This window comes from Sycon ciliatum, chromosome 10 (assembly GCF_964019385.1).
Source record: "Sycon ciliatum chromosome 10, ocSycCili1.1, whole genome shotgun sequence".
Classification (NCBI taxonomy): domain Eukaryota; kingdom Metazoa; phylum Porifera; class Calcarea; order Leucosolenida; family Sycettidae; genus Sycon; species Sycon ciliatum.
Genome location: NC_088652.1, coordinates 26085171 through 26109055, shown reverse-complemented (window position 1 = coordinate 26109055; position 23885 = coordinate 26085171). Strand labels below are relative to the sequence as shown.

Below are 23885 nucleotides of genomic sequence, written 5' to 3'. Positions count from 1 at the left end.
GCGATTTTGATCCAGAATTCTGAAATCACCAGTGCATGGACAAGAACATTAGCAACCTGAGAACAGCAAACTACAAGCACCGGTAATAACTCTAACTCTCTCGTATGAATAGTGTTCAATACAAAGAGCAGCAAACACGAGTACTTCACTGAGCAGCGTGTGCAAAGAGCCCATCCATTGTCACCGTAGAAGATCTGGCAGGTGAATCATTACAAATCACTTTTCTAGAATAAAATAAACAGTGTCTCTCCGCCTACCTACTACTTGTATGTATCCAATATTGACCTCGTACCCAGTCAATACCGGTATTAGATTTAGCACTACTAACCAAAGCATGTGTTCAATCGCTAAAAAGGAGTCAAATATAAGCGGTAAATATAGCCCTAAGGAGTGAAATATGCAGGAATATTTGACTGCTTAGGTATAGCAAAAATCTATGGAAGTCAATACTAAGGGAGTGATAATACGTCATTAGTGTTCACAATGACACAGCTGTGTGCAGTAGGCTGTACAAACAAACACTGGTTCATGTTGCACGTGTTGTTGAAGGCCAGCCATGCTGGAGAAGCCAGGCCATTTAATACAGGGATAAATACTTCGGCAGATCTAGTATGCATTACACATGTGTTAACAATCAATGAGTCATCAACAGTCTGCACACTGTTACGCAATGCCATGGGTTACAGGGTAGAATGTAGCACATTAGGTGAACAGGGTTCGTGCTCTGATTACAGAATCTAGCACGAACTACTATAAAGTGTGTCCAAGGCCACAGCCTCAGTGGCTGCAGTGCTGAAGGGAGGGAGGGAGAGAGAGAGAGAGAGAGAGAGAGAGAGGGGGGGGGGGGGGAGAGAGAGAGAGAGAGAGAGAGAGAGAGAGAGAGAGAGAGAGAGAGAGAGAGAGAGAGAGAGAGAGAGAGAGAGAGAGAGAGAGAGAGAGAGAGAGAGAGAGAGAGAGAGAGAGAGAGAGAGAGAGAGAGAGAGAGAGAGAGAGAGAGAGAGAGAGAGAGAGAGAGAGAGAGAGAGAGTAAGACAGAGAGGTCTATGAGCCAGGCAGAGCCTCGGATAGGTGTCAATGAGCCTTATCACCACTGAACAGTACGACATGCTGTGGACGTGGATAGGAGAATCCCGATCGCTCCCTTATCACCTAAACCACACATTGGTGGCCAGGTCGCGTGCACACAGCTCAAGCATGTTGATCGTGCACTCTTGCACTATGCCCCCCCCCTCGTTAACCCCCATGTTAACCATCACCGCCATCATAGAAATGGCGGTGCGACTTACAAACAATTTAAATAACTCTGACCACAGTCCACGAAGAATTGTGGAGTAAACACTGAACAGTGACAATGCCAGCTAGCACATTGCACTGTATACCTGGTCTGACAATGCCAGCCAGCACACTGCACTGCACACCTGGTCTGCGCTATACGTTGTGCTCGGCCACGTGCGGGTCGGCGACAAGGTACTGTAGCGACTCCATGCGCCGCGGCGCACTTGGCCTGCACTCCGACGACGACGAAGATGACAATGTGCTGCGGAATACGTTAGCACAGTCTCCGCCACCGCCAGCGCCGCTGTGCATGCTCTGCTGCGAGTCCAGGTCAGTTATTACACCACCGTTCTCGGCATGACCGTCCGTCGGCACCAACGCGTTTCCGTAGTAACCATTGCTGCCGCCACCGCATCGGCCACCGTTACGAACGCGATCAAGATTGTGTCCCTTGCTACTGCTGCGTCGTTGGTTGAGCAGTGCAACGACGAGGACGAGCACAATGAGCATGATGCCGACGACCACGGCCGCGATGATCACTCCAACGAGGTACGGGCGTGACTCGGCGCTGGAGGATTGCGCACCGTCCAGACCTGTACAGGGACAGGCAAGCACAAAACACCCACATCAAGTATCACAAGCACCAGGGGTGGATCCAGGAGGGGTTCCAGGGGTTCTGCGGAACCCCCTAAATTTCATAAATGTACCACTGGCAACCATATGCGTGTCCATGGACATGCATCAGCTATTCAGTTTTGACTATACTGGAACCCCCCGTAGAGATCGCTTGATCAGCCGCTGAGCAAGCACACAACACCCACACCAGGTCATGATCACAAGCAAGCACACAGCACCCAGACCCAGTATCAGAAGCAAGCACCCAGCACCCAGACCCAGTAGCAGAAGCAAGGCCATCCAGTAAAGCTCATGAATATCCACCTCGCCGGGTATTGAAACAACTCGTGAATAACGAGACACTCTGCAGTCAACTCATGAATAACGATAATCAACCGTCGAGCGGATAGGCTCAGTTTTTGCGAAATGGCTTCCAAGATCATTGACATAATTAAAGTAATGGGATACTCAATGCCACTGCCACAGTTCTTATTTGTAATGGATAAGACCTTAAGGCTGCAGTCACACCAAGCGCGATTCAGCCATTCAGCAGAAAAAGCGCTTTTTGACGTCATTGTTGCTACAGAAACGGCTGAATTTTCGGCTTCAGCCATTTCAGCAGTCAGCCGTTTTAACGCTGAATGGAGCGCTGAATGGATTCAGCCACTTTCAACCATTCTGGCGCAGTGGCGGGAAAAACAAATTCGTGCAAATCCAAAGCACATCTTGCCATGGATGCATCGTGTTCTGAAATATTCCGGCTTTCGTTGTTTGTTTCGTTGTTGGTCCAACTTGTCTCACTGCCTGCTGTCTGTTATTGTCCTCATCTTTCCTTGTGCGCTTTCTACAAGGCGTGATTTGGTTCGGCAGAGTCAGACAAGGGAGACTATTTTGCGATAGAAGCATGCAGACAATGGCAAGGAGTCTAGTTTCGGGATACATGGCTGCACTACGAGCTCAAACCTCCCTCAATCTTTCAAACAAGCACCTTGATTCCAATGAAGCTCCTAGTACAGTACCAAAACTCTGCTGATTGCCACGTACTGTGACATGTTCAACAGATAATAGAATTAATTTAAAATTCCAAAAAATAAAAATTCAAGAATGGACTCGAAGAAAAAACCTCAACAGCACGCAAAAAAAATCCGGGGGCCATATGGCCATATGGGTCGATGTGACCAACCGCTTCATTCAGCACAAGCCACTTTCAGCACAAGCCACTTTCAGCACAAGCTGAAAACGGCTTGTTTGGTGTGACCGCGGCCTAATACAATCGTTTGATGACCGTGACTACGTAAAACCCGGGGTTCCAACACAGCCCCCCCCCCCCTCCCCCCTCCCCAAGGCGTCTCTCTTGTGTAAGACCACTAGACCGTTCTAAGGGCGCATTCGAATTGTCTTCATCAACTGTTCTAACAAATTTTATAAAGAGATTAGTTGAAGTGTCCCATTAGAGCGGCTTCTATCATTTTAGAGTTTTTCAGTGGAATTGTCATGGCGATGATGACGTCCATTCAGATCGACCATCTCCACGTACTACGTGACGTAGCTATTCCAAACTCTTCGAAACTAATCCACCTTCCCATCGGATGAGTTTCGAGGAGTTTCGTTTTTCTGAAGAGGCCAATAAGGCCACCTCTTCAGAAAAACGAAGCTCCTCGAAAAATCAAAGAGTGACAATTCGAACGCGCCCTTAGACTTGTACTTCTCCCACCAGTACCAGTTGTCAGTGGACGTAACTCACCGTGAACCTCCAGAATGAACTCTTGTGTGGCATTGCCAAGGCGATGCGTCACGGTTACGCGGAATCTACCGGCGTCGCTACGCTGGGCTGCGCATATCCGCAGGGTCCTCGCGTCCACGGACAGCCTGTACAACCGGTACACGCCTGTTGCCGCCGGCAATGTCGTCGCTGTGGTAGGGTTGCCGCGGACGACGGTCACGCCGTCCTTGTCCCATGTGACGAGAGCATCGGATGGCGCCTGGATGCTGGTGACCAGTGCAACACTGGATAGCAGCTTGGTGGATATCTCCATCACCGCCCCCGCTGCTGTGGCTGCTGCTGCTGCTGCTGCTGCTGCGGTGAGTGATGATGTTTCCGCTGCTGGCAGGCGCGGAGGAACTGCGCGTGAGAAACACAGAGCACCGTTGCACGCAGCACAGGCATACACAGCACAGGCACACACAACAGACCCAGCACAGACACACAGCCCGTCGACACAACAGGCACCCAGCAGACAAACAACAAATGCACAATAGCCGCCGCGATAGCAATACACAACAGACAATAGAGAGGTTAAGATGCACGTGATTTCTGACGTGAAGAGAAAGTTCAGCTCGCGTTATTTGGCTCGCGTGTAGAAAAACAATGCGAAGGACTTGCAGCTCACGTCGAAATTTGGAGTTTTACGCCAAATTTGGCGCGAAATTGAGCGTCACGTCGGAAATAACGTGCATCTTAACCTCTCTAATTGTGAGTCTCTGCTACACGGGAAAACGTACCAAAGTACGAATGGAAACCTTGTCGCGGTTCGAGATCAAGTTTCAAACAGAATTTTTCATATGGTTTTCCATGCAAAGCGCGCTTCACACGGACCGGTCTCTGTGTGAAAACTGAGCGGACAGAGTACATGTGGCGGGAAGTTTGAGCATACTTTGAGCATGCTATGCACAGCAGAACCGGCGCAACGCACGGAAGATCCGTGTCAAACTTCACTGCAGTTGACACGGAGTTTGATACGTAGTTCCATGCAGCAGAAGCTCACTAATGAACACATGCACACAGACACTCAACACAAATACGCAATACCGATGCAGAAAACAGTGTGGGGAGAAAAATATATAAATGTACAGATAAACACTGCACACAACACTGTAGCATACAGTTTGCGCTCACTGACGTCCGACCCGAAGCGCAAAACTGACGTCCTGGACCAGTTCTGAACACGTCACTGTCAGGGATTAGCGAATTCAAATAAAGTATAGAAACAAACAAACAAGAGGCGTCGAAACGTATTTTAGGGTGTTACAGTAAAACCTGGTGTAAGCAACCTCTGGGTTTAGCAACCTCTGGGTTTAGCAACCTCTGGGTTTAGCGACCTCTGGGTTTAGCAACCTCTGGGTTTAGCGACCTCTGGGTTTAGCGACCACTGGGTTTAGCAACCTCTGGGTTTAGCCACCTCTGGGTTTAGCCACCTCTGGGTTTAGCGACCTCTGGGTTTAGCCACCTCTGGGTTTAGCCACCTCTGGGTTTAGCGACCTCTGGGTTTAGCGACCTCTGGATTTAGCGACCTCTGGGTTTAGCGACCTCTGGGTTTAGCGACCTCTGGGTTTAGCCACCTCTGGGTTTAGCAACCTCTGGGTTTAGCGACCTCTGGGTTTAGCGACCTCTGGGTTTAGCGACCTCTGGGTTTAGCCACCTCTGGGTTTAGCCACCTCTGGGTTTAGCCACCTCTGGGTTTAGCGACCTCTGGGTTTAGCGACCTCTGGGTTTAGCGACCTCTGGGTTTAGCGACCTCTGGGTTTAGCGACCTCTGGGTTTAGCGACCTCTGGGTTTAGCGACCTCTGGTACGGATCTCAGCGCGTGCACTGCGCAGGGTGTTTGCGCATACATTGCGTCATCAAGTTTTGAGTGCAGCTCGCGGACACAGCTACAAAATGGCGACGGTAGATTTTCGACACTAGCGGAAGCGGTCGACACTAGCGGAATCGTCATCTTCATCGTCGTTCGAACACAATCGTGATTCCCGCCAGAGGACAGCGTGGCCAAAGCGACATCGCCCCGGTCGATTTTCCTATAATTTGCCATGTGGCAAGAACCTACTTCAAAGAAGATCCAATGAAAAAATTCAGACGTTTCCCTAGTTAGAGATTGTCCTAACTTCGATTTTCAGTGCATCAGCCATCGTGAACATCGTCGCCATTATCTGGCAGAGAGAAGACATCGCACTCAGAAGAAGAGGTGTTCACGCTGCGTCCAAGAGTGAACTATTGTGCTCTTTGACCCTCCAAAGTTCCTCTGAGAGAGTGTCTGGGAGATAGGTAGCTTGGAGATGGCCGTAGAACGTGCTTTCCTGGACGCAACATTCAGCCATTTCTTCTGTCTTCTTTAACTTGTTTTATTTCGAAAGAATGTTTTTTTCACGGTTTCTGCACTGGACGCGTTTGGGATCTGAAATCTCACCTGCGCAAACTGGCTGCGCAGTTCACGCGCTGAGATCCCTACCTCTGGGTTTAGCGACCACCTGCTCATAATGACCGTTTTTCCATGCACCGACAGTTCAACACAGGCACTGTGTGACCTGGTTCTAAAGACCACCTGGCTTAAATGACTGCTCTTGCTTGCACCGTGGGGTGGTCGCTTAAACCGGGTTTTACTCTACGGTCAGCCACCCGAAGTACGATTTACATGTGGGGTTGGGGTGTCTCCTCAAAATTTAGAGCACAAATCAGTGCCGTTTATTAATTCACAGGGTATCCGGGGGGGGGGGGGGGGCAAACATTGGTACGGTCACAATCGTAGTGACCTTAGCATGTCCGACGCGCCTGACTGTACCTGCACAGTAATGCAGCATTCGTACCACTTCCAGGGCCGCGTCAAGCGCCGTGCAAGCAGAGGGCGCCAAATATGCGCTGTGGGTCGGATTATACAAAGCACAACTGTACGTGCAAATGAAAAAGTGCATTCTACATACAAAACCAATGCATGAACAGTGTTAACGAAGCGTTAAAGGGGAAGCAGGCGCGTGCTCGGCGAGGGGCACGGGGGGCACGTGCACCCCCCAAAAATTTTCAATCTGGGTTTTGAAAAAAATAATACTGCACCTCGGATGTGACACGTACACATGCAAACGGCCTTCTACACGTACACGTGCAGACGGCCTTCTACACGTACACGTGCAGACGGCCTTCTACACGTACACGTGCAAACGGCCTTCATGTACACGTACACGTGCAGACGGCCTTCTACACGTACACGTGCAGCGCGAACAAGAATTTTACATGTAGATCTACACTGTGCACAGCATAAACATTAGTACCTTGCGACAGTCGGATTCTTTCCCGGTTTCGATTTCTTGCTTTCAGGTCTCTGGATTCTTTGATTTCTTTCCTGAAGTATGGATATCTGACTATGACTGAGCTGCTCTTTTCATAATGTCAAATCGACCGCCGTCATTGAAGTCATTGCGCAAAGCTTCCACGCTGCCGCAGCTAACTCTAAGTGAAGCGTTCGGTCGTTCTGCAACTGTTGCTGCGGGAGCTGTTGCTGCAGCGAAAAAATGGGTGCCGTTTTTTGCTTTTTTCTTTGTTTCTCTTTTTATTTTCAGGCGTGGGCCATCCCCTGACCAAAATGGGTGCACTTTTTTCCTCAGCTGCTATAACAGTTACTTCATATCAATAATCCATGACTGTTCATTGTTGGTAATGAGTCAGTCTCCGGAAAAATCCACAAATCTGCTGTTTTGTGCCTTTGTGAAGTACCTGGCTTACAGGGATCCAAGGCAATTGCAATGTATGCAAATATGCTCTAAAATTAAAGAAAGGTTGCAAACAAATTGCAGAAAATTGCCGGGGGGGGCTCCCCTCGGCTCCCGTGCACCCCCCTAGTTGGGGGGCCGAGCACGCCCCTGGGAAGTTAAGCCTCACCAGTTGTAGTCTTCGGGGTGCTGAGTCGAATCGTCTTGGTCCGAGGAAGCTGAGACACTCCTGACTTACACTCAACTTACAGGCTGTTTGGGCGTTTTCCTGTCCCTCGAGCTGAACTCGAAATGACCCCTGGTGTGAAAGTTGTAGCCTGCAGGCACGGTGACCAGGTGACTTGTGCACGCATGAGCATGTGACCGCATATTCAACTACAGTCGACTTCGCTTATAACGACTGCGGATACAACGACAATTCGCGAATAACGACAGAATTTCCTTGCCCAGAGCAAAGTCCCATCTCACTGTAATACATAATTACAAGAGTTCGGATATAAGGACACTTCGCGAATAAGCCATTAAGGACACTTTTCTGATGCCCCGCCGAGTGTCGTTATACACAAAGTTGACAGTACATGTATGTTCGATTGGAAAAACGGTCCGAATGCTGCATCGCAGCCTTCTCGGACCAAAACCAGTCGACTCAGCATCCGAAAGACTACAACATATGGGCCAATCACGGTCATCCGTGCTTTTATAAGAACGAAATGGCGCTTTTAGTGACATTTTGCATACAAATCCCCATCTAGTAGGGCGCAGTCACCCAGTTTCGGTGGAAGTGCGCGAGTTCGATTCAGAATAAAGGAAGGACGGAGCGTCTCAGCTTTCTCGGACCAAGACCATTCGACTCAGCACCCCGAAGACTACAACTGGTGAAATTTTGATTTTAGGCTTAACTTCCCCTAAAATAAAATAACAAAATTCAACAGCGCGCACCAATTTCACATGGGTGCTGGCCGGGAATCTCGATTTGTTGGCCTTGGCTTGCCTTACTCACATGAAATAAAGACAGTGTGCGTTTTCACTACTTGTACTGGCCTCCCATCCTGCGGGCCAATCTCCGTGGCAACGCACTGATAGACACCGGCATCTTGCGGCGCGGCGCGTTCAATCGTCAACGCATCGCGCGATACCTGCACTCGGTTCCCGGTTGCCAAGGCGACAGTGTCGTGCGTCCAGGTTGCCACAGCGCTTGGGGGCAGTCCTGCACCGCACGTCAGCGATATGGTGGAGTTCTCATCAATCCACACGCCTGCAGGGCCAACAACAATCAATTCAAGAGGTGTCGCACCCAGCTTGAATGAGTCAAAGAGGAGTTGCTCCCAGCTGGAATGGGTGAGTTCAAGAGGAGTTGCCCCCAGCTTGAATGAGTTAGTTCAAGAGGGGTTGCTCCCAGCTGGAATGAGTCAGTTCAAGTGGGATTGCTCCCAGCTGGAATGAGTCAGTTCAAGAGGGGTTTCCCCAGCTGGAATGAGTCAGTTCAGGAGGGGTTTTCCCCAGCAGGAATGGGTCAGTTCAGGAGGGGTTTCCCCGAATGGGTCAGTTCAAGAGGGGTTTCCCCCAGCTGGAATGAGTCAGTTCAAGAGGGGTTTCCCCCAGCTGGAATGGGTCAGGCTATGCCCAAACCTAGAGTACAGTACATTCAGGAGTGCAGTGTATTTTACTATTAACACAGCTCTACTGGAAAACATGTGGAGAACAAAAAGATGGACAACAAGAACAAGTATAAACAAAAGTAGATAACTGAGCTCACAAGAGTGCTATAGTGCAACTCCTGATACCCATTCTATGGGGTTCGCCGACAGCGAAAGCTTACATCACATGTTGTAGTGGTCCCGCTGTTCGTTTTTAGCCCGTTTTGTTTTGCGAGCAGCTGAGTAATAAAAATAGCACTCCCTGACAGAAACTCACTGCGCGTAGCAACTCCCCAGCATGATCATTTCAGATATTCACTTTGTGTGCACGCTTTCCTTCATCACACTGGAGTATAAGCCACACTAGAGTATAAGCCACCCTGGAGTATAAGCCACACTGGAGTATAAGCCACACTGGAGTATAAGCCGCACTGGAGTATAAGCCGCACTGGAGTATAAGCTGCAGCCAGACTTTTTGTCACAAAATGCAGATATCTGCGCTGTTCATCCCAGCTAATTAATTTCGATCATTGTAGCACAAGCCGCAGCAGCTTTTTGGGCGAATTACTGGTGTTTACAAAGCATGGCTTATACTCCGGAAAATACGGTACCTTTGTTGATAGTGCCACTCCCTTTCCCAACTCTAAGTAAGGGAGCTTCCAGGGCCAAACAGCCCCCTCCCCCCCCCCTTCCCACTCCCTTGCCCAACTATAAGTAAGGGAGTTTCCAGGGCCCAACCGCCCCTCCACCCTCCACCCTCCACCCCCCCCCCCCCCACACACACACACACACCCACAATAGAGGCATACTTGCCACCCCTCATGGAGGAAAAAACATTGCTCGCTGACCAATAGCAAAAAAGTACTGAATTTTTCGGAGCATAAGTCGCACTGCGAACACTCATAATACACCCAAAATAGATTGGTGCGGCTTACACTACCAAGGTGAAATGAATCTCAATACAAACTAGATGTCTGTTTCTTGTTACAAATATTCGGGATGCGGCTTTTAGTCCATAAACTACGGTAACCGGCTTCAATAGAGATTTGTCACTTCCAGCTGCAGTCCGGAAGCCAATAGAAAGGTTCCGCACTACGTAAAGTTGACAGCTTCGCGAAAGTGGGCAAGAAAACCCGGGAAATCGCGACTCCAGCCATGACGGGAAGTTGTCAACGTAGAGTTCGTAAGTAGGGCTCTACTAATGGAGGTGCTCCGTAAGTGGATTGGAGTATACATGTATGACTCTCTCTCTCTCTTTCTCTCTCTCTCTCTCTCTCTCTCTCTCTCTCTCTCTCTCTCTCTCTCTCTCTCTCTCTCTCTCTCTCTCTCTCTCTCTCTCTCTCTCTCTCTCTCTCTCTCGCTCTCTCTCTCTCTCTCTCTCTCTCTCTCTCTCTCTCTCTCTCTCTCTCTCTCTCTCTCTCTCTCTCTCTCTCTCTCTCTCGCGCTCTCTCTCTCTCTCTCGCTCTCTCTCTCTCTCTCTCTCTCTCTCTCTCTCTCTCTCTCTCTCTCTCTCTCCTCTCTCTCCTCTCTCTCTCTCTCCTCCTCTCTCGCTCTCTCTCTCTCTCTCTCTCTCTCTCTCTCTCTCTCTCTCTCTCTCTCTCTCTCTCGCTCTCTCTCTCTCTCTCTCTCTCTCTCTCTCTCTCTCTCTCTCTCTCTCTCTCTCTCTCTCTCTCTCTCTCTCTCGCGCGCTCTCTCTCTCTCTCTCTCTCTCTCCCCTCCCTCCCTCCTCCCTCCCTCCCTCCCTCCCTCCCTCCCTCTCTCTCTCTCTCTCTCTCTCTCTCTCTCTCTCTCTCTCTCTCTCTCTCTCTCTCTTCTCTCTTTTCTTTCTCTCTCTCTCTCTCTCTCTCTCTCTCTCTCTCTCTCTCTCTCTCTCTCTCTCTCTCTCTCTCTCTCTCTCTCTCTCTCTCTCTCTCTCTCTTTCTTTCTCTCTTTCTTTCTCTCTCCTTCTCTTCTCTCTTTCTCTCTCTCTCTCTCTCTCTCTCTCTCTCTCTCTCTCTCTCTCTCTCTCTCTCTCTCTCTCTCTCTCTCTCTTCTCTCTCTCTCTCTCTCTCTCTCTCTCTCTCTCTCTCTCAAATTCAAATGAGCTTGACTTCATCTCGTTTTGCAAGGCGGGAGAGAAGCCAGTTCGCGTTCAGCCCAGACGAAAGTTGGTTACGACTGATCTCCTGTCAGCGGCCTCAGACTGGAAACTTCTTGTCGACTCAGTTAGTGCAAAGATTTCTTTCCCTAGCTGTGTTGCACTTACCACCCTAAGACCAGATATAGTTCTGTACTCTACGAGTCGTAGGATTGTATTCTGGATGGAGTTGACAGTTTGTGCTGAGGACAGATTCAGTGTCAGTAACTCGCGGAAGGACAGGCGGTATGCGGATCTGGCCGATCAATGCCGAGCAAACGGATGGCAGGTCGTTTCTTTTTCGGTTGAGGTAGGTGTGCGTGGTTTCATCCCGGACTCTCTTCGGAGGGCTCTGAAAGCGCTTGGATTTTCTAATCGAAGAATAAAATTTATTTGTAATTTGTGCAGTAAGACGTCTCTGCGAAGCAGCTACATCATCTGGTTGCGGCGTCAACAAAAACACTGGTCGGAAGATCCACTTTTCTGAGGTACTGTATGTGGGGCTCCGTTTATTGAGGTGCGTTGAAATTTATTCTCTTTATCTTATTATTTCTTTTCTATAATTTCCCCATATGAGTTCCTATCAGTTGCTGTGAACACCTTGAGTGGAGAGCGCTTGCTCGAGCGTTGAACCGGGTTCTTAATCCACCATACCCAGTTCGCAAGGCTGGGCGGGGTTGTGAGCAGGCTTTCATTGCATCTTTTCTTATTATTTCTTATTATTTCTGCTTTTCATCTCATTACAAAAATTCTGCGCTTTTTCTCCATCTGCGCATAAAATCTAGACTGACAACCTGCTTGTTAAATCATGCACCTGCTTTCAGGCGTAAAAACCCTGTTGTAGAGGTCTCAGTCCTCATTTGTTAGACTTACCTGTCTTTATAAATGTAACTTACTCTCTCTCTCTCCCCTCTCTCTCCCTCTGGGTCGTCCATTGTCGTGCTCGGAGTTGCCAAAGGTAGCTACGTGATTCAAAAACCACGTATGGCGGAACACGGATCCGCATGCAGTGAACGTAAGACTTTCCGTAGATCCACTACGTTTTACCAACGTAAGCATGGGGTACGGTGGCACCTCTATAGTACATTATAACAAACTCAAACATCGGTAGTCACTCCATGCTATCACGCACAGACGCTGGAAGCCATTCTGATTCATACATGTTTCCATGCCAACTACCATATTTCCAGAGTACAAGCCGCACTTTGAGCACTCAAAATTCACCCAAAAAAGGGGGGCGGCTTATATTCCGATGATCAAATTAACGGTGGTAAATAGGGTAGGATGTCTGTATTTCGTGGCAAAAAAACGGGGTGGGGGGGGGGTGCGGCTTATGCTCCAGTGTGGCTTGTACTCCAGTTCGGCTTGTACTCCGGAGAATACGGTATTGCTGACTGGCCTATAGGAAACACGGTTCTTAGTAGTGTTGAAACGAGCGTATCTATAACAAACGAGCGATCAGTTCCACTAACGAGCAAGCTATCGAGCGAGCTAACGAGTTTCATTGATGTGGCAAATATGATTATTTTTTTGAATAATTTTTTTCTAAGTTCGATTTTTTCAGCTGGTTCAAATTATCACCGCCGGCATTTGGGGTTGCTGCTGCTTCACTTCGGACTGCTGGTTGGTGTCGAGATGTCTTTCAGCGCCATCGTCGATTAGCCTTTGTAAGAATAGACCGTTTTGCAAAGATTGGAAGTAGCCCTGGTCTTCGCTGCATCGCGGGGAAAACACTTCCAAACGACTGAGCGTAACTTTCACTCGAATGGAGAGGTGACCGAAGCATATCCTGCGACAGGTCAGCAGATGCGGAACAAGACATCAGTAGAGTCCACCAAAGCTGCAACGACAACTGAAACAACTCAAGTGTCGTGCAGGCATACAGTCACCTGTAACTGCGAGTGATTTTCACTTTGCGCGGGACTGGACTCTCGATCGACCAGGGAGTCGTAAAATATTTTACGACTCCCCGGTCGACATGTACTGCCATGTGTACGGAGTACGGTGTACGGTGTTCGTTAGTGCAAACGAGCTGGCCGCACAAACGAGCCGAGTTTCTGGCGAGCGAGCTAACGAGTATCCGATGAGGTCGTTTCAACACTAGAACTTCTTACCTCTGACATTCAGAGTAGCGCTGGCGGACACAACGCCGGCTAGGTTGCTGGCTATGCAGCTAACACGACCACCGTCCGAGTGCAGCGCTCCGACAATGGCCAGACTGCCGTCAGGGTGCAGGAGAAAGCGCTGACGTGATTCGACGATGGGTCGGTCGTTCCATGTCCATAGGCGAGCTGTAGCTGACACGGATGAGGGTGACGATACCGCCGTCCCCGTCGCCAGGACAACACAGGGAAACAGCCAGCTGCCACCCTCTGCTATGGATACGTCCGTCGGTCGCTGAGTGAATACGGGCAGATCTGTGCAACAGCAACGAGAGATCGTGATTCTCAGTTATGCCACAAATGGCAAGGGCGCAGCTGGTTCCCGTTTTAAGGGGGAGAGGAGGGAGTGGCACAGCCGCATATGTGTAGGATGGCTGGTGCATGTCATTCCTGGTCATTATGTGCATGCTGAACCTAGGTCGAAATTTTTAGGAGGGTGCATGTGCCCCCCCCCCCCCCCTCGCTCGCTCGCGTCACTCAATCAGACCCAATACAGTAGTCCTGTTGTCTGCTGATCACATGGGTAGTAAATATCCCCCCTGTGGTGATACACCCAATTTTCAACTCAATCCTGATGATGGCTCCTGGCCAAATCATGTGGCTGAGGTTACTGAATTTTCTCTGGAGATGATGTAGCATTTTCGGTGTAACATTTGAACTACACAAAGTACATAATCAGTGAAGCTCATTTGGCGGGCGGGCGGGCGGGCGGGGGATGTTGAGGGCGGGTAGGGATGTTGAGGGCGGACAGGGGATGTTGAGGGCGGGCAGGGGATGTTGAGGGCGGGCAGGGGATGTTGAGGGCGGGCAGGGGATGTTGAGGGCGGGCAGGGGATGTTGAGGGCGGGCAGGGGATGTTGAGGGCGGGCAGGGGATGTTGAGGGCGGGCGGGGATGTTGAGGGTGGGCAGGGGATGTTGAGGGCGGACAGGGGATGTTGAGGGCGGGCAGGGGATGTTGAGGGCAGACAGGGGAAGTTGAGGGCGGGCAGGGGATGTTGTGGCCGGGCAGGGGATGTTGAGGGCGGACAGGGGATGTTGAGGGCGGACAGGGGATGTTGAGGGCGGACAGGGGATGTTGAGGGCGGGCAGGGGATGTTGACGGCGGACAGGGGATGTGGACGGCGGGCAGGGGATGTTGAGGGCGGACAGAGGATGTTGACGGCGGGCAGGGGATGTTGAGGGTGGGCAGGGGATGCTGAGGGCGGGCAGGGGATGTTGAGGGCGGGCAGGGGATGTTGAGGGCGGGCAGGGGATGTTGAGGGCAGGCAGGGGATGTTGAGGGCGGGCAGGGATGTTGAGGGCGGGCGGGGGATGTTGAGGGCGGGCGGGGGATGTTGAGGGCGGTAGGTAGGCACACAGACAGGCAGGAAGGCATTCACCGGCAGGCAGGAGCAACACCGGATTGATTGAGACTGATAATTTTTAACGCTTCGACGATTTTCTCCTTCAGAATGATAATGATGAGAGACGAGGACAGACGGACGGAAGGACGAACGGACAGACATACAGTCAGACGCACTGCCCCTACCCAACATACGTGCAGAGATTTACACAAGGCAGAACTAACCCAAAACGGATAGCGTGGCGTTTCTCGTAACTTCCATGAAAGCCCCTGCAACCTGGGATGTGGCTCGACATTCATACACACCGTTATCTACCAGGCTTGTCTTGTAGATGAGTAAGGAAGTATCGGTTATGTTCTACTCAGTGACAACCACGACGGTCACACACACACACGCACACGCACACACACACACACACACACACACACACACACACACACACACACACACACACACACACACACACACACACACACAAATGCATTCAGACACGTACAAAGACACACACACACACAGGCACACAATTTAATATATTACGGATAGGAATCAGGGGTTCATGAAAGGTGGATTTAACCGGTGTACAGGCAAATGCGGCATGCGCTGCTGCTGCTAACGATCTCAGTTGTTATGGTTACTGAATGACGATATATCCATCTTATCTCATAATAGCGACCCAATACTTAGCCATTCCTTACCGGCGAAAATGACATGTCTCACAAGGTGTCAGCCACAATGAGGTTTAGGACCCCCCCCCCCCTCCCCTCCCCTCTCCCCTCTCCCTGCCCTTATCGTGCACATCGCGCTAAAGAACATGATAGTCCGGTTGGTTTCTATTTCTGAACTGGAAAGGACTCTTACATGAACTTTTAGAGCTGTACGGTTCCAGCCAATGTCACAGCATATATGTGATTTATAAAAAATAAAAAGGACCAAGGAACTACAAGTTACACTATAATGTCCACTAACACCACCAGTTACTAAACAATCAGCTCATGCTCATGCTCTCCATCCAAGTTCATATATGTAATTAGAACCATTTTTTCTTTTCTTTTCATTCTTTCTTTGGTATCAGTGAAGCTGCGACAAGCATCGTGCTAAGTTTAAAAAATAAAATTAAAAAACTTTTGGAATTTGGATGCAAACTCCTGGCCAAATCCTGAGAATGCTGCACGGCGGCTTGAGCTGCAGGTCGGATTTTTGCCAAAAGAAATCCTCCAGCAAAAGTCCTGCCCAGTTAGGGGCTGTCCGGGCTTACCGATTGTTCGTTGAAAATGAAAAGATTAATTAACCGGTAGTATTTTTCAGCCCCCATCGGAAAAACCCTAGCCCACCCACCTCCAAAAAAAATCTTTTTTTCTCGAAAAACAGTCGATAACCCCGGACAGCCCCTTATTGCGAAATATTAACGTGCCTTGCACTTAGGGAGGGCCCGAATATGCTTGCGCATATTTTCGCATATTTTGGTCCTTTAGACTCGAGGTCGCATAAAGTAGCAAATCTAGCATATTGTACCAAATGTAGCATATTTTGCTACAAGGAGCAAAGAATTCGCATAATTATCACTGATATCAGTTCTGGTGATCAAGCATAATTCGAGCATATTTTTCTGCTTTTGTGTGATTTCGAAGCATATCTTGAAGCAAGTGGCCAATATGCGAAATTTTTGAGCATATTTGGGCCCTCCCTACTTGCACTGCAGATCACATGGTACAATACAACGAAACATTGGCCACAACTCACCTTGTACTTGGTCGTTTGAAAACTGGAGTTACGGGTCTCTATGGCAACGCCGTTATGGAAGAATGCAACCGCGGGAACGGGCCGTCCTCGCACCGTACAGGCAAGGACAGCATCGGCACCGGTTGCCACAGTAACGTCCGGGAACGAGGTTATCGCCACGGCAACTGTATGTGACCGACCGTTGGGCAGATGGACAGAGTGAGAAAAAAACCGTAATATTATCGGCGGAGAGACATATTGACCAGTGCTGGGATGAACAACACGTATGCCCATTGTGCAAGGGCGGTGGAACCAGTCCGGTTGGTTGTGGTAAGGCCATGACCGGACCAGCTGTATGGCCATCAAGCCATGTGTTACTGCGCAAGAGGTCATGACTGTATAACCGCCATATCATACACAAACGGTATGGCCGCCAAGTTCTAGTGGTGAAATGAATGTCAAAATCTAGTAACCGAATCTTCTTTGGCTTATCGAACGAACAAACGAACATTCTTTTGGGAACAGAGATGCCATCACAGGCCCTCCTCTCAGTCATTTGATGGATATTTTCATTATTATTAGGTATGACAAGCGGTAGTGCCACATCAAATGTACTGCCACATAAGGGTACTTCAAAGTTCATACATGTTATGTGCAACATTGGCAGTCCAGTATGGACTTACATGTGCAAATATGCAGTACAAAGTCACAGGTAGGCTGTACGCACTGCACTGTATTGTGTTCGGTGTGCTTGTATAATACATGCACTGCACTCGAAGTGACGTAACGAATACTCGAATGTGACTTAATTTCTTAAAGAATATTCGAATGTGACAAACCGAACGAATGTTCGAATAGTCAAATACTAGTATCCGTTTCACCACTACCACCAACCCATGTGTTACTGCGGAAGAGGTAATGACTGCATAACCACCATTACCATACACATAACTGTATGCAAGGTCACTGTGATGGGACATAACTCTATGTAAGGTCACTGTGATGTGACCGGACCTGTGAAAACCTGCCAGGTCCACCGGTCCTGTCATGCTAGCAACGTGCTAGAACGGATTCTCTGCTACATGCAGTAACAAAACTGACCTGGTAGTTGGAGAGTTGCCGATGCTCTCCGTTCTCCGCGTGTGTTGCGCACGACACAGTCGTACCGTCCCGTGTCCACCGCCGGCTCGAACCTGGCAATGGACAGCGTGCCGAGATGGCTGATCTCCGCTGACGCCGAGAGCAGATTGAAGTACCTGGCGTTGGGTGTGAGGTCAGGCAGAGCCACAGGAAGAAGAACACCATCCTTGTACCTGACCCCGAACAAAGCGGAGAAGAAGAAGAAGAAGAAAAAGAAATGACACAGAGAGAGAAGCTATTGCAGCCAGCGGTTCATACTCTTATTTTCTTTCTTGCCTCTATTTGGACTCGAATGGAGAGCCAAGGATAAAATTTAATGTATAAACAAGAAAAAGGACCAAGGAACTACAAGTTACGCTATAATGTCCACTAACACCACCAGCAGCTACAAAACAATCAGCTCATGCGATAACATTGCACAACCCTGATCGACGGTACTGACGTTCTACAACGAACTGGCTAACAGCTCTAGCACATCTTGGATGCGCACTCCAACAGCCTTCCAACTTGGAAGGTTCTAAGTCATATCATAACATAGGAGGGGAAGGTGAGCGCAACCAAGACAAGCACGAGCTGAAAGTGGCCGACATCATGTGACCAATAGATGCAGGGGTTGAGTGGAGTTGGAACCAACATGGCCGACATCATGTGACTCATAGATGCAAGGGCTGACTGGAGTTGGAACCAACATGGCCGACGTCATGTGACCCATAGATGCAAGGGCTGACTGGAGTTGGAACCAACATGGCCGACGTCATGTGACCCATAGATGCAAGGGTTGAGTGGAGTTGTACCCAACATGGCCGACGTCATGTGACCCATAGATGCAAGGGCTGACTGGAGTTGGAACCAACATGGTGTAATCAGAGTATGTACTAAGCAAGGGTATGTGTAATCAGAGTGTGTACTAAGCAAGGGCATGTGTAATCAGAGTGCTGCAAAAGCAATTAGTCTGCCGAGCCGCAATTATCAGCGGCGGATCCAGGGATCTCTAGAGGGGGGGGGGGTTCCAATAGTCAAAAGACTCAAAACTGAATGCTAGTAGCTCAGTCCATGTACATGTACATCTACATGTACATGGACGCGCGTATGGTTGCCAGTACATGGAGTACATTTACGAAATTTAGGGGGTTCCGCGGAACCCCTGGAACCCCTCCTGGATCCGCCCCTGATTATAACGATTTCCGAAAATTGACCGGTTTACATGTAGCAAAGGTATTGATTCTCATTCATTCTCAACACTCGCTACTAACAGCATAAGTATCGATTTCTGCATAACGTTTTCTATTTTAAAGCCCACCGTGACTAGCGACCAGCCTGGCACTACAGACCACTTCACCAGGCACGGACGGTCTCACATTCATATTATTATTATGGTGGTGCGGTGCAAACCTCTAACTAAGGACCACCTGCCACTAAGGACTGGTTTTTCTGGCCCCAAGGCAAGGGGTGGTCGTTAGTCACAGGTTTTACTGTATGTCATGCTAAGTGAGTTGCAAGGCATGTCACCAGTGAACTTATTGAAGGCCACAATTGGAAAGCTTTAAAAAGACCAGGCAGAAACTCGGCTTACCAGTTCAGGGCTGGGTTGCCGGCGGTTAGACATTTGAAAGCGGGCGTCTGACCACCTCCTATGAACAAGTCAACGGGAGCGTCCTCGACACTGGGTGAAGTCAGCGAGTATGCTGCCGTGAGAAAACACGACAACAAACAGACACGCAGGCGATGATGGCTGACCGCACAAGGAGTTAAGCCAATACAGTGTCAGCTGTTTAATGCTGTAGGGTACTTCAAGGATGTAGACCATGAGCAGCGCGGGTTGCCCCTTGAGTCAAGGATGTCGATCACAGGTGGTGTGGGGTGCTCAATGATTTAGACCACCAGGCAGATGATATCAGTGTCGCACTTCTTGTTTCATTTTACCTTGCCAGTCCAGTCCAAGCCAAGATTTCCATGTTTCGTTCTCCAAAAGCGGTACGCACTGTCAACTGTGTTAGACCCCCCCCCCCCCCTCTTTCCCTCCCCCCCCTCTTTCCCTCCCCCCCCCCCTCCCTCGCCCCCCCCCCCCACCACACACACACTCTCCCTCTCCCTCTCTCTCTCACCACCACCACAACAACCTTCTCCTCAAGCACCCCCCCCCCCCCCACACACACCACCACAAACAACCTCCTCCTCAAGCACCCCCCCCCCCCACACACACACCACCACAACAACCTTCTCCTTAAGCACCACCCCCCCCCCACCACACACACACTCCCCCGGTTTTTCCCTATGACACCAGCAAAATGTGTGTTCTCAACGGAGATTTACACTGCTGCGGTGGCTGCCTATCTTACCGATACACTCCACACCATCCCCGATGTAGCCAAGAGGACAGCCGAGGCACACAAATTCATTCAGCCCGATGTTCAAGCAGCCGGTACCTGAAACAAACACGGGAGAGAAAGAGAGAGAGAGAGAGTAGTCATGATCAAGAAGGAGTGTGTCAATACACATGCACATGTGCACGCACGGACAGACAGACAGACAGACAGACAGACAGACAGACAGATACACACACACACACACAAATACACAGCCCCCCCCCACACACACACACCCACGGTACAGGAAATGAGACAGACTGTTTTGCTGTAAATCCAAACTTCACTGAGTGGACAATCAGCAGAGAGCCTGCTGCCACGTTTCTACCTGTACTTGCTCACGGCCAGAAATTGGTCACGTGGGTCTCTCCCGGAGACTGGAGATATGGGCCTCAACCAGCGAAAACAGCCCTTAGGGCAGTGTTGCCACATCATTATAGCCAAATATCAGTAGACTGAAAAAATAAAAATGCATCATCCGGGGGCTTTGCCCCCGGACCCCCCCCCCCCCCTTCATAGTATCCCCGATATACCGTAGAATCCAGCGGATAAACCCACCCGTGCATAAGCCTAGGTCAAGGTCGAACATCGCCAAGCTTCGTTGTACAAACCCACCAGTGGGATTCTACAGTGCACACGACTCAGGCTGAGTTTGCCGATTTCCCCCAGACAGCTGATGTTTGCATTGTAGGAGAGAGCTATGGAAACACTCGTAATGAGCAGTAAAAGCCAAAATTCAGCTATTATGACAAAGAATAGCTGAGGAGTGCGGAGAAATGATCGACATATTCGCAGCTGCATCCTGCTTCCATTTCTTCCTCCGCAACTGAAGACACGACGTCACTGCCTTCAGTAGCCCCAGACTCAGAATTTATCTCAGACGACTCCTCATCTGCCGACTCTGACGAGTCATCGGCCACCTTGAGCCGCATCGCAGCAGGAGATGACGGCTGAGATTCCGCCTCGCTGTCGACATCGATGTCGGAACCAAAGAAGGTCTCGTCCTCACTCTCAGAACTTCAGCGGCTACTTCAGCATCCACACCCCACCAGGCTCGAGCTAGCTGTACACAATGACTGCCGTGTGTGCTCTGCGAACAGCTCTGGCGTCCGCAGCCATCGCAACAAGATCAAGGAACACTGGAGTCGCCACACGACACCACTTCAACTTCAAATAAATTACTTCAAGCAAGGAGTTCAAGAAGTCGTCACGCTGTTTGCAGCGCGATCAAAAAATCGTTGAACGTCACAAATCGACCTTCTTCTCGAAAAAATGACGAAATCTCTAAGGGTCGTTTTTGCTGATTGCCGCTCATATAATTATTCAAAAGGAGCCCTGCAAAGATGAATCTTTTGGCTATATTATTGAGCCGCCCAACGGTAAAAGCAGCTGATATCCCCAAACTCTGGTTTGCATGCATTTCACGGCCAGGACCCCGGACCCAGTATCTAACTACTATAATTATTACAGTACTGTCGGTCACCGAAGAACTGGGGGGGGGGGGGGGGGCAAAGAATTGGGAGGGGGGGGGATGGGCTTGAGCCTCGTACCCTAAAATGTTCTTGTTTTCATGCACTACAGCCCATGAACAGTTGATTCACAGTGTCTGCACTGCTACCATATTTCCCTGAGTATAAGTCACACTTGTTGATAATTCGCACCTGAATTGTGCGATGTGAGATCTTACCAGGATAACAAGACCGTGATGTGCACTTGCCGATGCGAACGCGCACACACTGATTCTCCACGCTCAGAGCTGCGCCCGGGTCGCACTGAACGCCCACGTCCTCACTGTGAGAGCAGCCCTGCCCCGACCGGGCCGGGCAGTCGAGAATGGACTTCTCCGAGCCGATGCACTCGACGTCGTCGAGGTATATCGGCCCGGTTCCCGCCGGTATGTGATTGCTAATGGCACGTAGGGTTGACGAGGCCAAACCGAGACCAAGCTGACGGCATACTACGCTGGCGTCGACGAGATCGAACAGATCGTCGCACACCGTGCCGAAAACAGACGTGTTTGTGTGCGTAGTAGTTCCACCATCGTCTGTTGCGTTGCTGCCTCCGCTGGTGGCATTGGCGGTGAGTCTCAGGTCAATTCGTCCTCCGGCATTACTGTCACCATCCCGTAAGCACAAACGCTGATCTGCCGTGCACAGGTTGTCACTAGTGCCAGTGGTGAGCGGAAGGATGGATTCAAGCGTTACCATGCCGTCCGGACAGGTTGCCAGGCAACTGGTGCCATGCAGGGCACGACCGGCGGGACAGGTACGACAGAGAGAGGCGTTGACTCCGTCGTAACATGTTGAGCATTCACCGCTGCAGGGAAGGCAATGGCGCAGGTCCGTGTTGCCATACATACCACGGGGACAGGAGCGTACACATGCCGCCGAGCTGCTGCTGCCGCCGTCGTCAAGGTAATGCCGATCGCGACACGTCACACAGCTTGACGCCGTCGCGCCGTCACAGGTCTGGCACGGGTACGCGCACACCGCACACTGCCCAGCGTTCACACGATAACGGCCGTCCTCACTGCGGCACGAGTTCACGCACTGCTGCGCTTGCACTGCCCGCGGCGAGCACACAATGCCAATATCCTCCGAATGTCCACAGTTTGACTGGCCGTACTCGCAATCAAGAAGACTGTCCTCTACGCCCACACACTTCAGGTCGTCCAGCAGAATTGGCAGAGCCGTCTGGGTGATGTTCAATGCCGAGCTGCCGAGAAGGCGCACGATCTCCGTCGGCGGTCCGAGGCCCAGCTGCCGACAAACAACGAGCGCATCGCGCAGATCGAATAGATCGTCGCACACCGTGCCCCAGCGACCGTTGATAAGCACCTCGACACGTCCGCCGAGCCGGGGAGATGACGAAGGGACAGTGGCGTCGCCACCACCTCCAGCTAAGCGTATTCCCAGCGCTTCTGCCGTCGTGTTTCTTGTCAGCACCATCTCGTCGCGTGACGCTGAACAGTCGCTCTGACAGCTACTTTCTTTCAGATAGAATCCTAGAGAGGGAAAAGCCAAAAGAACACAAGTAGAAAAGGATTGGCACAAGCCGTGCCCAACACTAGACCTTCCACAGCATGGCGAACACCGACAGACAATAATATTATCTGGCCCTGCACTGTACACGCTCACAACGACGCACTCCTCTCCCTGGTCCGGTGTGGTACCACGGTGACACCCGTCAATGTGCTGCCTTTTTTGGTAACAGAGTTTTGGTGGGGACACGTACACTCTCTAGTCTGTACGGTACTATAATTATGGCATGCAAGGGCAGAATGTGTACGGTATGTCTTTGTGGTCCACTTTCACGACAATAACACACACACAGAAGTCTCTGCTGTGAGCATGGTGGCTCGGCAATGCACTGTCTAGTGTGTATGGTACGATAATTATGGCATGCTGGGGCAGAATGTGTACGGTATGTAGTAGTAGTAGTAGTAGTAGTAGTAGTAGTAGTAGTAGTAGTAGTAGTAGTAGTAGTAGTAGTAGTAGTAGTAGTAGTAGTAGTAGTAGTAGTAGTAGTAGTAGTAGTAGTATTTATTATTTTACTAGGGCAATCCCCACAGACTGAGTCTTTTTACAGGGTACCCTAGGTAAGTGCGTGAAATAGAGCTGAATGAAGAAAGCCGTATGTAATACTATGTATGCATGGGAGGATACGGTGTGTGGACTATTACAACAAGTGCAGTGTGTGTCCGTTTGTGTGTGTGTGTGTGTGTGTGTACGTGTGCGTGCGTGCGTGCGTGCGTGGACGTACCTGAGTTACAGTCCTGACAGCTATCGATACCCGGTCCTGTACACGTCCTACAGGCACTGCTGCATGGAAGACACGTGATGCTGCTGCTGCTGCTGGTGACGTCACTGCCACCATCACCACCCTGGCCCTGCTGAACCGTAGCGCCGGTGGAGTCGATGCTGCCAGCGCCGTCTTCACTCACATAGTACCCGTCACCACACTGCAGCACACACTGCGTACCTGCAAGCAGGAAAACATCAATCACTCCGAGGGGTAGCTGCTCCACCTTTGG

General features: G+C 50.2%; 1 protein-coding gene across 1 annotated transcript in view; it reads right to left on the bottom strand.

Annotated features, from left to right (window-relative positions):
• Positions 1-339: 339 nt before the first annotated feature.
• Positions 340-23885, bottom strand: part of LOC135826442 (deleted in malignant brain tumors 1 protein-like) — a 49298-nt gene continuing 25752 nt past the window's right edge. Inside the window, exons 9-19 of the mRNA XM_065339052.1 lie at positions 23615-23833; positions 21540-22856; positions 19826-19912; positions 19060-19171; positions 17448-17659; positions 16368-16531; positions 14852-14984; positions 13236-13538; positions 8369-8623; positions 3635-4012; positions 340-1868 (exon numbers count right to left, since the gene is read on the bottom strand). Coding sequence (XP_065195124.1) covers positions 1429-1868; positions 3635-4012; positions 8369-8623; positions 13236-13538; positions 14852-14984; positions 16368-16531; positions 17448-17659; positions 19060-19171; positions 19826-19912; positions 21540-22856; positions 23615-23833 — 3620 coding nt within the window. The 3' untranslated portion in view covers positions 340-1428. The remainder of the gene's footprint in view (positions 1869-3634; positions 4013-8368; positions 8624-13235; positions 13539-14851; positions 14985-16367; positions 16532-17447; positions 17660-19059; positions 19172-19825; positions 19913-21539; positions 22857-23614; positions 23834-23885) is intronic.